This window comes from Betta splendens, chromosome 19 (genome assembly GCF_900634795.4).
Source record: "Betta splendens chromosome 19, fBetSpl5.4, whole genome shotgun sequence".
Lineage (NCBI taxonomy): Eukaryota > Metazoa > Chordata > Actinopteri > Anabantiformes > Osphronemidae > Betta > Betta splendens.
The window spans coordinates 12,355,533-12,368,233 of NC_040898.2; the positions used below are offsets into that span (position 1 = coordinate 12,355,533).

Here is a 12,701-nt window from a genome sequence, read left to right on the forward strand (position 1 = left end):
ACTTTGTGGACTTTTATTTTGAAGTTACCGGAAGTCACGCCTTGTTTTCCGGGTTGGACGCAACGTGATGCGGAAGTGAGGTGTAAACGACCTGCATTTATGTCAACAACCGTTTTTTAGGCACAGATCATGACTACCAACACAGAGTGCTTCTTCAAACCCAGAAGGAAAACACAACGTAGATAGTTGTTAAGACCTTTTAATGGCGGATGCGTGTGTCGGTCGGGCTCCGGCCTGTCTGTGCGTCCTGTGCGGGTTACCTGCTGCTGGCAAGTCCACTGTGGGCCGCACGATTCTCCGCGCCGCTGCACAACAGGGATGGAGAGCTGCTGTGGTGCCGTACGATGACTTGATCCCAGAGAATGCCTTCCAGAGTCGAATGGTGCTGGACGGTGGCAGCCTGGAAGGAATGGTAGCTAGTAGCACCCTTCACAATGATTACCGGTAATCTAATTGTGAACGTTTCATTGTACATTCTTTAGCACGTATTAAATGTTTAGTGACTATTTTTCAGCACACTGAGTGGAAATTCCACAGACAGGCAGTGCTGCAGTCCATCGAGCAGTTCCTGAAGGAGCCTCACGTGTCGGCAGTGCAACCAAGCAGCTGCAAGATCAACACAGCCACATGGAGAAAATGCATTGGAGCTCTGCTGCAGCCTGAAGCTTCGGGCGCTCTTCTGTTTTTGCTGGATGACAACTTCTACTATCCAAGCATGCGATATGAAGTGTACCAACTTGCCAGAAAGTGTAAGCAGTTTTTTTATGTACACCCGTGTGTTGGTCGTGTTTGGACCTTATTACTTAGTTGTTAATTCTCCCTGTAGATTCGCTGGGGTTCTGCCAGGTTAATGTACAGTGTGATTTGGAAACCTGCATCAGCAGAAACCAGAGCAGGACTCGGCCCATTCCGACGGAGGTCATCATGGACATGGTGAAGCGTCTGGAGTGTCCAAACCCACAGAAGAACTCTTGGGAGTCCAACAGCATTTTACTGAATACAACAGACATTTTGTCAAAATGTGACATGTAAGAGTCAGAAGAGTTCAGACTTTACTGGAGCTAATGTGCCATGTGTCAGGTCTTAATCCATGGTTTTCTTCACCTGTGATATCCTCAGTCAGAAGGTGATAGATTTGATCTTTTTTGCACTGAGCAACCCACTGAGCCCAGCTGAAGACAACACCGAACAAAAGGTCCGTTAAAATACCTCCCCTTAAAACTACCAATATCAAATTTTCAAGTAGTTCATGTAGCTAAACTGCTTCCTCATTCCATGTAGGAGGCTGACCGCTTGAAATGTGCCATTAGTGTGGGTCACCAGGCTGACCAGGCCTGTCGACGCCTTATCTCTGAAGCCATGAAGAGAGCAAAAGGCAAGTTAACATACTGTTTATTTGCAATGCTGTGTCACCAACTTATTTGCACCACTGCACAGCAATCATTTTATAATTCTAACCCCCAGAAAAACAAGTGCCCCCGGATCACATGCGCTCTTTGGCTGCTCAGCTGAATGAATCGAAAGCAATGTTTCTTCACAATCTTCGGAAACAGTTCCTGCGTGAAGCTTCTTTTCCTGATGATGAAGACATCGATGTGGAATGCGTGGTGAAAAGAGCAGTGGACAGCTTTGAAAGGGAGAAGGAGGAAATTTTGTTGTGCATCACAAATGACCATAAATGAATGTATGAAGGAATTTTTCGTAAAGCAAGATTAAATTGCTCCAGAAGTCATGTATTTAAATGATTATAAATAGAATGTATCTTCAGAGGTACTTTGCTGTCTCTTTAGTATTTTATTGTGAAATAAAAGCAGTTTAAAAACTAAACTCAACGAGTCACTGAGTTGTGGTTAGTTACATTGCTTTTGACAATATTGTATGAAAAGTTGATCAGATAACATCTGAATTGAAAAGGCAAAATATCTTATTTCACACATTAAATACATTGTTAATTTATACCCAGATTTACACAAAATTAAAAACTTCTACTAGAAATTAAATAACCCAATATTTTAGACAAATAAAAAATAAAATACCAGTACATCACATTATCCATTGGCAGTAGTGCAGGGGTGGCCAACCCTGGTCCTCTCCCTGCTGATTACCTTGATCGGGTGTCAGTCAGCTGCTGATTGACTGAACACACCTGGTCAAGGTAATCAGTATTAACTGGGGCAGGGAAAGTTGGAAAACCAGCAGGACTGTGGCTCTTGAGGACCAGGGTTGGCCTCCTCTGCACTAGTGTTTACAGCGCAATTAGATTTTGTACCAAAAAACAGTATCTACTTTAGCAAGATTACCATTACCATTCATAAATAGTCAGAAAAAGGTTTTAAGGGTTATATTTAACAATATAAAGTGGCAACATCAAGTGTCAGTGGCTTACGTTTGTGCAGAAAATGAACCAATATGTGAAGGTCCAGCAAATTTAACTGAGAGGAAGGCTTTAGGTGGATAAGTTGCAGTAAATTACAAGATCATTTCTGCTAACTCATTACAAACTGATGATTTCAAACAAACAGCTGGTCAGAAGATTATTCACCATAATATGCTCCAAATGTTACGATGCCATGTTGTAAGGCAGAAATACTGCTGGAGTGCAGCGTACCTGTAAGTGTTAACAGAGGTAAACTGTAAAAACGCTGACAATGTGAATCTGTGTCATCATGTTAAAATGCTATACAATTATACGTTGAAAAAAACATTTTACGACTCCACAGGCATCACTTTTTATGCTGGCCACGGGCAAAATGACACGCAAAGTCATATTTGTCTCCACACACGTGTCCACAGATGTTGCACTGAAACGGATTTTCGTAGCCATGGCAGCCCATGTGGATGGTATAGAGGATGTTGTCGGAGAAATGAACATCACAATGTTGGCATTTATGCAGCGGCTGCTGGTCCGATGCGGTCCGAGCGGGGGCGGGGGTGTTCGGCTGGCTGTCGCTTACAGTAGCAGTAAAAGTGGTAATGTTGTTCTCAATGTTAATGCTGGGAACAGGACTGCAGTCTCCATGGTCTGAACTGGGAGAAGCTTTATTAGGTGGGGATGTCTGGACTCCATTTGAACACACTGTAACCTGCTCACCAGAGACCTGGTGTATGAGCACAGGCTTCACATCCTTTAAGGACTCTCTGTCTGGGGAAGCAGGAGTCTGGGATACAGGGTGGAGGTTGGCCAACTGGCCAGCAAGTGTGGACAGCTGGTCCAGTGGGTTATTAAAAGCGACACCATTAGCGCCGCTGTTGCGGCTGTCACCGTCGTCGAGCTTGGGAGGGTTCTTGTAGTCATTGCCGTTCAAATGGTGATGTATTCTGTGGGTGAAGTCACCCAGATAATCCGCCTTTGGCATCACCATGGAGGGAGGGCTGAAGTTGAAGAGCAGCCGCCTGCTGAAGCCCAGCGAGCCCGTCCTCTTCTGCAGCGTGCTCAACATTCTCTTGTTGGAGAACGGAGAGCGGACGACGCGCGTGGGAAGGAGCTTGTGGCGGCGGCGGCGGTGATGCGACAGGTTGCTGCGGTCGCTGCAGCGGAAGGCGCACAGGTCACACTTGTACGGCTTCTCGCCCGTGTGCGAGCGCATGTGGGCTTCCAGGTGACGCTCGTACGCAGACGCAAACGGGCACAGTTGGCAGCGATGCGGCTTTTCACCTGAAAGAGGAGGTGACATTGACAAACAACTGCAGGAATATTAAGTTAATAACTGATTTCATTTGGCCAGAAGTCTACAACTGGTAGGTATTAAGCTTAATATTCAACAAGAGAAGCTTTCCATCATCACACCCAGCTGGTTGAACCAACACCAGGACCACTGACCTGTGTGGATTCGGATGTGCTCTATTAAGCGGGCCATGCCCTTGTTGGCGTAGCTGCAGTAGCTGCACTTGTACTTCCCATCGCAGGTCCTCTCCAGGCCGTCCATCTGCACGTCTGAGACCTCCTCCATCGACAGGCTCGCCTCACCGTTGGGAGGGTCCAGACCATTCTGCTCGCCCCGGGGGGCAACTGAGACGCACATCAGCACAAAACGTGACTCCAGCACATCACACCTGCTAAATCGGCTGTGCTGTTTCATACATCTCACAGTACGTCCTTCCTACCGGCCTCATAGGGCTCCGCTGAGTGTTTCTCTCCGCAAACAGAGCCGGAGATCATGTTGACGTGCTGGGTTTGCTGTGTCAGGTATTCTTGAAATTCCTTCACAAAATCCACAGGCTCAGTTTTCATCTCTTCCATCCTTTCGCTGGGACCTAAAAGCATCCGGATGCACTTCATTCAACAGGCAGATGTGGCATTTATCCGCTTCTAGTTTATATTTAACGGACAATTACACAAATGAACAAATGCGAACAATGCTCAAACCGTTCACTATACAGTAGCGGCTGTCAACAATGCTAACGTCACCCAGCTAACTCGCCTCATACAGTATTTCCTTTATTATTAACAGCGATTAATATTACGTTACATTCATCACGGTTACCTTTCAGGTTCTGAATAACATAACTGCTACGCCGAAGACCTATCTTAATAAAACCGCGGCCATAAATTGTTAGCTACTGTCGTTACCAAGTGGAAGCTACTAACCTTTTCCTTTTTTCTTGTCGCCTGTGTTCCCTGGTCACCCAAACGCACCTGCTAGCTTCCCGTACAATAGGAAAATACCACATATGTTTCGTTTATTTAAAAAAGTGGTAAGCCGATTTTTCCTTTACACAATAGTCCATCGTTGTATGTCATATGTAAATAGCCACAAGAGTAATTAATTTATATATATATTTTTTTACATTTTGTGCTACTTAGCCGTAAATTATAAGCAAGACGTAGATACGCATACGATGGTGGTTTGTACATGAGTCACTTGAAGGCAGCAGCCCCCTTTTTGTAAACATCGTGCGAGCAGACATGGCTCTCCCCTTGGCCAGGATTTTCTCTAAGGTGACTCTAATTATTAAAATCACGATTGATTACTTCAACGTGTTTCTGCTCAAGTTTACGTCCTTGCAACGTATTTACCCTGCATACGGTTATTAATCTGACTGGTCATGTTAATATTATGTTATTAGCTTATAGCTAACGATAGCTATAGCATTGTACTAAACCAGTAGCTGCTCATTTTCAGCTCTCTCTCTCTATAAGGTTAAGGTATTAGCTTATTATAATACCCACTCGTGCTCCAGACCTACTTATTAAAGACGCAGACGGCTGTTTCCACTGTCCTCTACCCTGCTTTCAGCCTTGCAGACAGATCTCTCGGTCATGGGGAGCATGTCAGGCTGGATGGAGGAGCATGTCCACCAGGTCGGCCCCAGACGTGACTTCAGACCAGGCTGGGGGGGTCCCCTTTCCTCCCCTCCAGACATATTCAGAGGAGGAGAGTATTATGCGGGAAGCAGGTAAGCTGAGAGTGTGCTGCTTCAGCCAGAGACACGGACTCCCGAGGCTCTAAAGATTTGTTGTGGTGTTTACAGTGAAGAAATATGCACAAGAGCGCATTGCTCCATTGGTGCCAAAGATGGATGAAAGTTCCACCATGGATGAAGACATGATCAAGTCTCTGTTTGAGCAGGGTGTAAGTAATTTAGGCGTGAATTAACAGTGCAAATATGGTGTTTTTAGTGTTTTCTGGTCCATTCACTCTGGATGTTGTTTATTTCACAGCTCATGGGCATAGAGATTGACCCACAGTACGGAGGCACTGGCTCCTCATTCTTCACCTCCATTCTGGTCATCGAGGAGCTGGCGAAGGTGGATCCCTCTGTGGCTGTGCTCTGTGACATTCAGAACACGCTGATCAACACGCTGTTCGCTAAACTAGGTACCCCTGAACAGAAGGAAAAGTACCTCAACCGACTGTCAACTGATATGGTGAGCTCTCAGGGTATGGAGTACATCGTACATCGTTGAGTAGTAAGTCAATTTTTTAAATTTTTTCGCGCCTCGCTCACATTCTGCAGATCGGAAGCTTCTGCCTCTCTGAAGCGGGCTCAGGGAGTGATGCCTTCTCTCTGAAGACACGTGCTGAAAAACAAAAGGACTATTATGTCATCAATGGATCCAAGATGTGGATCAGTAATGCAGAGAATGCAGGTGTATTTCTGGTTATGGCCAATGCAGACCCCAATGCTGTGAGTCGCTGCTCATCTTTTCATTCATCTCACCAGTTGCTGACCAGAACAAATATGTGAGCTTCTGTAGTGATCCATCTAACGACAGGGTTTCCTCTGGTTGTCAGGGCTACAGAGGCATCACTTGCTTCATTGTGGACCGGGACACTGAAGGGCTCGAGATCTGCAAGAAGGAGAACAAGCTCGGCCTGCGCGCATCCTCCACTTGCCCGCTCAACTTTGACAATGTCAAGGTACAGTACTAATAAACGCACTATACCGTACAGGCACAAGGGCAAACAATTACATGCTGAGTTTCTGCACTGCAGGTACCAGAGAAGAACATTTTGGGACAGTTAGGTCACGGGTACAAGTATGCCATCGGAATGTTGAACGAGGGCAGGATTGGAATCGGTGCTCAGGTAAGAGTCATTTCGTTTCATTCAACCTTTCTGAATTATAACGTATCAAATTTAAATTCAATACTCTGGTGTTTTCAGATGCTTGGCTTGGCACAGGGTTGCTATGACAACACAATTCCTTACGCGAGACAGAGGGTGCAGTTTGGAAAACGCATCTTCGACTTCCAGGTTCGGCTCCTGGGTGGAGTTCTTTTCACGGACAATTTATATTATTCCAGCGGCTGATGTTGAATTCTCTGTGTGTTTGCAGGGCATGCAGCATCAGATCGCTCACGTGGGCACACAGATTGAGGCTGCCAGGCTGCTGACGTACAACGCAACGCGTCTGAAGGAGGCTGGGAGACCTTTCATTAAGGAAGCCTGCATGGCGAAATACTTTGCTTCAGAGGTGAGTTACAACTACGCATTTTGATCATTTCTGCCAGTTCCTCTACTATTTACTTTACATTATGCTTGATTCCTATTATGTTCTTCCAGGTTGCAACTCTAACCACATCTAAATGCATTGAATGGATGGGAGGTGTTGGTTTCACCAAAGACTATCCCATTGAGAAGTACTACAGAGACTGTAAAGTTGGTGAGCATGACTTTCAAATATTGACTCGTATTGTATTTAACATTCTGATTAAAGCTTCAGTGTCAGGTGGGATGTGTTTTATGTGTGCTGGAGGGAGTCAGGTGTAGCTGTGGCATGTTCAGACCAGAGTGGAGCGTGGAGAAAGGCTGATAGCGGTGGCTGTAATATGACTCTGCTGGAATTCCCCCTTTCTGATCCCTCAGAGTGTCATTATACCAACTCACAGCCAAGGAACATATCACGTTTCCTTTTTCCACCTCCATTTTAGCTCCCCAACTCTTCAGCTGCATCACCTGCAGACTGAGCTGCATAATAAACCCCTTGTCTCCGTCCTCATGAGGACACAGAGGAATGTTGACCAAACTAACAATGTTCTGCACAGCAGGAATTCACCGTCTTACTGTGTTTTTGCTTTCACCTGCAGGTACCATTTATGAGGGCACAACAAATATCCAGCTCAGCACAATAGCCAAGTTTATTGATAAGGAGTATGACCAGTGAGAAGATCTGACCTGAAGCCTGATTGGTTGCTATAGTTCCCTTTGTTTCTCATGTATTTTGGATGCATTAGTGCAGCAATATTGTTCTGCGATAGACCTGCTGTTATTATATCACCACCTTGTAGTAGGTGCCTCCACTGATGTTTCTAGAACGGTTGTATTTCCTGGCTTTAGGGTTAACATTGTCCTAGTGTCATGATTATTTTCCTCATCTGATTTTGAGCATTTGTCATATGTGCAGCGGGCTTTTACAGCCCCCAGACCAATAGTTATTTTCTCCGGCTTATTGGAATGCAGTTATGAACCATCTCAGAAGAATGTCTGTACGTTTCAATAATAATGACTTTTTTAAAGATATTTTCTTTGAATGAAGTGCCTCAGAAGGTGTCATATAATGTCCATAACATAACAAACATAATTAATCACGTTAGGATACGTTAAAACAGGTCATTCACTTGTGGGGAAAATTCTTTCACATCAGTGCAATACATTATCTTGATGTGTCAATGAGTGATGAAATCTATAAATAAAGTTTACTGAAGAGCAATCTGTCGTGTTGCTTTAGTGACTGAGGGCCCTGAGATTATTACACAGTCGTATCAGTAGATGGCAGCCTTCTCCTGAGCGACAGCAGCACTCAGAGCTGAGCACGCTGATGACGTCTCCCTCAAAGAGCAGACAATTAGCTTGTCTTTTAACAGCCTGTCACCTCTAACGACATTTTATATCAGTTTAATTAAGCGGGTGCTTCAGATGTGAAGAGCCCGCCTTGCATAATTGACTCACTGATCATTTTTCAGGTGAGATTGATTACATTTCCATGGCCTTACATGTGCTGTGGAAAATGACGGCAAAGACAAGTTAGTGAGTGTTTAACATAGGCAATCGCAGATGGGAATGAATATTAACAGGCAGTGGTAGAATATAGTGTAGGTCTTTAAATTGTATTTATGATTTTTTATTACATTCTTAGAAGCATAAAGCAATAGCTCAAATATCTATCTTGTTGTTCAATTTACTTTATACAGCATGTATATCTGTAATTTATATTAAACAATGGAAGATTATGATTTAGAATATATTTTTTAATAAAATAAATATAAATCAGTTTGTTTTGTATGTGCCATAAAGTGGTGGATGTGGATGAAGTCATTAAAAGTCACACTACTATTTAAAATTAAAATGCCAAAATGAAAATGAACCTTAGGAACTCAACAAATCATTATTTATATAATCAGCTTCCTGTTTGCCCAGACATTTTCAGACTCACTTGGATGATAAAACTAAAAATTGGGAACACGGGTCTGCGTTTGCATCGCTGATTGAGTGCACTCTGTTTTCCCCTCTGACTCGAACAAGCCCCCTGTTTAATGAGCATAATCTGATGAAAACACGGCTATCCGCTTTTCACTTTGCATTGACAAGCAGCTCGACCGGCCTCTTTCTCCGCCCCCATCTTTAACACAGCTATGAGACCTCTAATTATGCAGGGATTCAAGTAGCTGTTCACAAAACACAGTGTTGTCCTTTAGAGATGAAGAGCGCTTCATGAGCTAAAAGGACGGGCTGCATGTTTGTAGGTTGAGCAAATTCAATTTGTTTGATTAGTTCACTGCATCTGCTTTAAGTTTGGTTTGAATAATAAATCTTCGCGCATCCCACCTTCTGTTTTCTTGTATGTTTGCATTTCTGTCTGTTTCTCCTATTTGTCCACAGACTAACCTAATGTTCATCTTAGGTTATGATTTATGGAAAAAGCACTGCGCTCTCTCTCATCGTTGACCTGACACATATTCAAATGGGGCCTCCTGGGGTTTCGTCAATGAACTTTTTGTTACGTTGCAGATGTTCTCTAATTTTTAAAATTGAATTACATCAATTTCTCCACAAATACAAAGGCCTCTATGTTCCTCTCATCAAACCAGGCGCGATTATTACACTATATAATCTGTCTTGCAAGCGTTGGTATTATTGTAATATGTGACAGACACAAGACTTCTCCTGTCACGCATTAGATCACCTGCCACCCCTGTGGGTCTGCAGGCTTTTGTACAAAGCTGATTTGAAAAGCCTTTATCACAATGGCGAGCATTCAATTTGATGCCTGCCTGTAGCGCTTCCTGGCTAATAAAATTACACTGAACTCAATCAGCTCTGGTTCACGTGAAATGCGCCGCGCACATCGCTCCCCTGTTGCACACAGGTGGAAGGCGCATTATATTTGACATAAAACAGGCGAATCGCAGGTTGTTCCTCAGCGGGTCACTGTGTTCAGTTACAGACTAAGTCAGAGTTTGTACGAACCATGTCACGTTCTATACTAATCAAATTTCCAGATGCAATCATAGAATTTGTTGAGTTTAAGTCTCTTTTTTTCCATTCGTTTGTTGATTAATGCGTAAAAACGGTGAGTAATATGGGTATTTGTGCCACGGCCAAGCTGTCTAGTTCCACGCGTGATCATCTCAAGGCCATTTATTCAATATACTGACAGGTGATTGCGCCTCGTGCACGCCCCTAAAACCCTGAGACGTTTCCTCTTTGCGCTCATTGGATGATAAGTGGGCGCCTACCGCACCAGCCCGCAGCCAAAACGCGCGCGCGGCCCTGTCCTCTGGAGACGGTTCTCGCCACGGACCCTCGCGGTTTCATCTCAAATCCCATTTGCTATTGTACCTGCCCAATAGCAGGGGCAGGGCGCGTTTTAACTCGGCCGGCATTTTTTTGTTTCATCACAACAATCCGACGCAAGTTTGACGCAGCGATCTCTGCGCTCGCGCTCCGATCGTCCGCCAGAAGCGGCTTTTTAAGTTTTCTCCCGTCTTCGCTGAATATTCTCGCCCGAAAGGAAAGAGCGACACATCTTTTATGCGTATCCGCATCACCTTAATGCATTTTTGATGGTGATCCACATCGGACTGTAAACGGTGATGGCAGACTCGGGGGCGCAAGAGACTCGCCAAACTGCAAAGGACTCGCCGTTCTCCATCAAGAACCTGCTGAACATCGAAGACAAACCTGCGAAGCCCAGGAGCTTCGTCGGTCCGTCCAAAGGAGTGTTTGACGGCAGCTTCTTCTCTCGGCTCGGTGATTTATCTTTTCCTCGATTTGAGCTGCCGACCCAGAGACTAGGACTATCAGCGCAATATTTGGAGAGAGCGTCTACCTGGTGGTACCCGTACACACTAGGAACCCACCTGAGGACTGGAGGTAAATTAAGACAAATAATTTGATTAATGCAGATGAAGAAATTCATTTTAACTGAAAGCAGGCTAATATTCAATAAGATATTATGAAGGCTTATATTACGCACTGTATTAGAGCTATTGATCAGTGTCCCTATAAATTACTCTATTAAATTTGAATTTTAACAAAGGGGAAGTTGGACTTGTGTTCAAAACGTTTCCACAGATTAAAGGTGCCAATGCCCAACGCAGGTTTAATTGCTAAAAGACCTAGTTCAAGTTCAATCAAATATTTATTCTGCAGGATCTGAAAAGGCCACTTTGAGAGAACTGTCGCCGACGCCGGACGGGCGCTCGCCGGACGTGCACAAAAGTGACCAGGATGCGAAGGAGGAGAGCGTCGACGACGATATCACGCTGGACGACAGTGACGCGGAGGAGCCAAAGAAAGAGACGGAGCAGGAGGACGAGTGGGGAAGGAAAGCGGACGAGGTGGACTCCGAGAAGAAGCCGTGTCGAAAGAAGAAGACGCGCACGGTTTTTTCCAGGAGCCAGGTGTTCCAGCTGGAGTCCACCTTCGACATCAAGCGCTACCTGAGCAGCTCCGAGAGGGCGGGCCTGGCCGCGTCCCTGCACCTGACGGAGACGCAGGTCAAGATCTGGTTCCAGAACCGCAGGAATAAGTGGAAACGGCAGCTGGCCGCGGAACTGGAGGCGGCCAACCTGAGCCACGCGGCGGCCCAGAGGATTGTGCGCGTGCCCATACTTTACCACGAGAACGGAGCCCCAGAAACGACCGGGAGCAGCGCATCTAACTCATCCGGCAGCCAGTCGCTCCTGGCGTTCCCCCACCACATGTACTATTCTCACCCAGTCCCACTGCTGAGACCTGTTTAACGCTGACTGCCATCATGCTCTGTATATATGTTTTTAAATGAGAGTGATCTTCATTGAAAAAGAAAGTTACACTTTTATATATTTTGTAGATTGAACTGACACAACGTTTCAATATTATTATTATTATTATTATTATTATTATTATTATTATTATTATTATTATTATTATTATTATTATTATTATTATTATTATTATTGGTGGTCACTGTTATTATTATGAGTAAAATTGTTACATACTAAAAATGGGTGGAGATATTTTAATGTATTTTGTTCAAAGCACAGGGTTGTATGTATTTTACAGAGTTTTGTGTCAGTGTTTGTAGCAAAAAATGTGGAATTTAATATTTTGATATTTTTCAATATGTGCAATACTGTTGGCTTCATGTTCGGTTTTTAGCCTATGTCAATTATAGTACACTTTTACAGAATAATAACCATCCTTTGCTCTTTGTAATAGTGAGGACAATCATGTGATCCTTTAAAAAATGTTCAAAAGTCTGCAGATAATTGACGGTGATACAGGTGAATTTTAAAGCCATGAAAAAGCCCAAAACGCCCTCTGTTCTGTGTACAGTATGATTTACTCTGATATTGTTATTAAAGTCTTGTATATTATATGGTCACGGCCCGTGTAAAGAATTTGTTCGAAGTATTGAATGTATCCTTAATAGACTTCAATGTGGTGAGTATGGAATGGATGGCGTTATAGATATTATTTAAAACTAAGTGTTTGTGCTTAAAACCAAAATTCTTTTTTAATCATTTTAATTTAATGACAGCCATGCCTTTAAATTCTAGTTGTGCCTCTTTATTTTAAAGGATTTCAAAATTGTTTGAGAAAACGTCATGAATTAGTATTTGTGTTATGTCTCTACATATTTTGTGTGTAGACTATACGATTTAATAGTACATTTAACATAGGTTATAGTATTTTTTTTCTCGTCATAGAAGAGCAACGAGAAAGACCGTTAATGGTCCTGGATGGCTTTACCTAAAGAATTATTTATGAATA

At 43.8% G+C, this 12,701-nt stretch overlaps 4 protein-coding genes across 7 annotated transcripts; 3 read left to right on the top strand and 1 right to left on the bottom strand.

Moving 5' to 3' along the window:
• Nucleotides 1-40: 40 nt before the first annotated feature.
• Nucleotides 41-1,732, top strand: LOC114845930 (L-seryl-tRNA(Sec) kinase). Its single transcript, XM_029134534.3, has 6 exons — nt 41-412; nt 515-749; nt 827-1,028; nt 1,120-1,195; nt 1,282-1,375; nt 1,465-1,732. The coding sequence occupies exons 1-6, from the start codon at nt 203-205 to the stop codon at nt 1,680-1,682; spliced, it is 1,035 nt and encodes a 344-aa protein (XP_028990367.1). The 5' UTR covers nt 41-202; the 3' UTR covers nt 1,683-1,732.
• Nucleotides 1,376-5,318, bottom strand: LOC114845929 (zinc finger protein Pegasus-like). 4 transcript variants are annotated; one of them, XM_029134533.3, is made up of 4 exons: nt 5,188-5,318; nt 4,105-4,254; nt 3,821-4,009; nt 1,376-3,655 (listed from the first exon to the last, which is right to left on the bottom strand). In XM_029134533.3, exons 2-4 carry the CDS (start codon nt 4,238-4,240, stop codon nt 2,724-2,726), a joined length of 1,257 nt encoding a protein of 418 aa, XP_028990366.1. In that variant the 5' UTR covers nt 4,241-4,254; nt 5,188-5,318; the 3' UTR covers nt 1,376-2,723. The 4 variants fall into 4 exon arrangements, with proteins under 4 accessions (XP_028990366.1, XP_028990365.1, XP_028990364.1 ...); XM_029134532.3 differs by lacking the exon at nt 5,188-5,318 and adding an exon at nt 4,589-4,664; XM_029134531.3 differs by lacking the exon at nt 5,188-5,318 and adding an exon at nt 4,485-4,588.
• acadsb (acyl-CoA dehydrogenase short/branched chain) lies at nt 4,781-8,154 on the top strand. Its single transcript, XM_029134528.3, has 11 exons — nt 4,781-4,939; nt 5,238-5,397; nt 5,473-5,573; nt 5,663-5,869; nt 5,959-6,129; nt 6,237-6,362; nt 6,438-6,530; nt 6,609-6,698; nt 6,781-6,918; nt 7,008-7,107; nt 7,532-8,154. The coding sequence occupies exons 1-11, from the start codon at nt 4,907-4,909 to the stop codon at nt 7,606-7,608; spliced, it is 1,296 nt and encodes a 431-aa protein (XP_028990361.1). The 5' UTR covers nt 4,781-4,906; the 3' UTR covers nt 7,609-8,154.
• Nucleotides 8,155-10,194: 2,040 nt separating this feature from the next.
• On the top strand, nt 10,195-12,308 carry hmx3b (H6 family homeobox 3b). Its single transcript, XM_029134535.3, has 2 exons — nt 10,195-10,817; nt 11,097-12,308. The coding sequence occupies exons 1-2, from the start codon at nt 10,538-10,540 to the stop codon at nt 11,687-11,689; spliced, it is 873 nt and encodes a 290-aa protein (XP_028990368.1). The 5' UTR covers nt 10,195-10,537; the 3' UTR covers nt 11,690-12,308.
• Nucleotides 12,309-12,701: the final 393 nt, after the last annotated feature.

What these genes read in the sequence shown, in the direction of transcription:
- LOC114845930 (XM_029134534.3), top strand. Translation starts at nt 203, where the DNA reads ATGGCGGATGCGTGTGTCGGTCGGGCTCCGGCCTGTCTGTGCGTCCTG. An exon ending in GTGGCAGCCTGGAAGGAATG is followed by an intron (nt 413 to 514) that starts GTAGCTAGTAGC and finishes ACTATTTTTCAG; the next exon opens with CACACTGAGTGGAAATTCCA. An exon ending in AAGACAACACCGAACAAAAG is followed by an intron (nt 1,196 to 1,281) that starts GTCCGTTAAAAT and finishes CATTCCATGTAG; the next exon opens with GAGGCTGACCGCTTGAAATG.
- LOC114845929 (XM_029134530.3), bottom strand. Translation starts at nt 4,279, where the DNA reads ATGAAGTGCATCCGGATGCTTTTAGGTCCCAGCGAAAGGATGGAAGAG. An exon ending in AGCGGAGCCCTATGAGGCCG is followed by an intron (nt 4,010 to 4,104) that starts GTAGGAAGGACG and finishes TGTGCGTCTCAG; the next exon opens with TTGCCCCCCGGGGCGAGCAG. An exon ending in GCACATCCGAATCCACACAG is followed by an intron (nt 3,656 to 3,820) that starts GTCAGTGGTCCT and finishes CTCCTCTTTCAG; the next exon opens with GTGAAAAGCCGCATCGCTGC.
- acadsb (XM_029134528.3), top strand. Translation starts at nt 4,907, where the DNA reads ATGGCTCTCCCCTTGGCCAGGATTTTCTCTAAG. An exon ending in ACCGACTGTCAACTGATATG is followed by an intron (nt 5,870 to 5,958) that starts GTGAGCTCTCAG and finishes CACATTCTGCAG; the next exon opens with ATCGGAAGCTTCTGCCTCTC. An exon ending in TCAACTTTGACAATGTCAAG is followed by an intron (nt 6,363 to 6,437) that starts GTACAGTACTAA and finishes TCTGCACTGCAG; the next exon opens with GTACCAGAGAAGAACATTTT.
- hmx3b (XM_029134535.3), top strand. Translation starts at nt 10,538, where the DNA reads ATGGCAGACTCGGGGGCGCAAGAGACTCGCCAAACTGCAAAGGACTCG. An exon ending in AACCCACCTGAGGACTGGAG is followed by an intron (nt 10,818 to 11,096) that starts GTAAATTAAGAC and finishes TTTATTCTGCAG; the next exon opens with GATCTGAAAAGGCCACTTTG.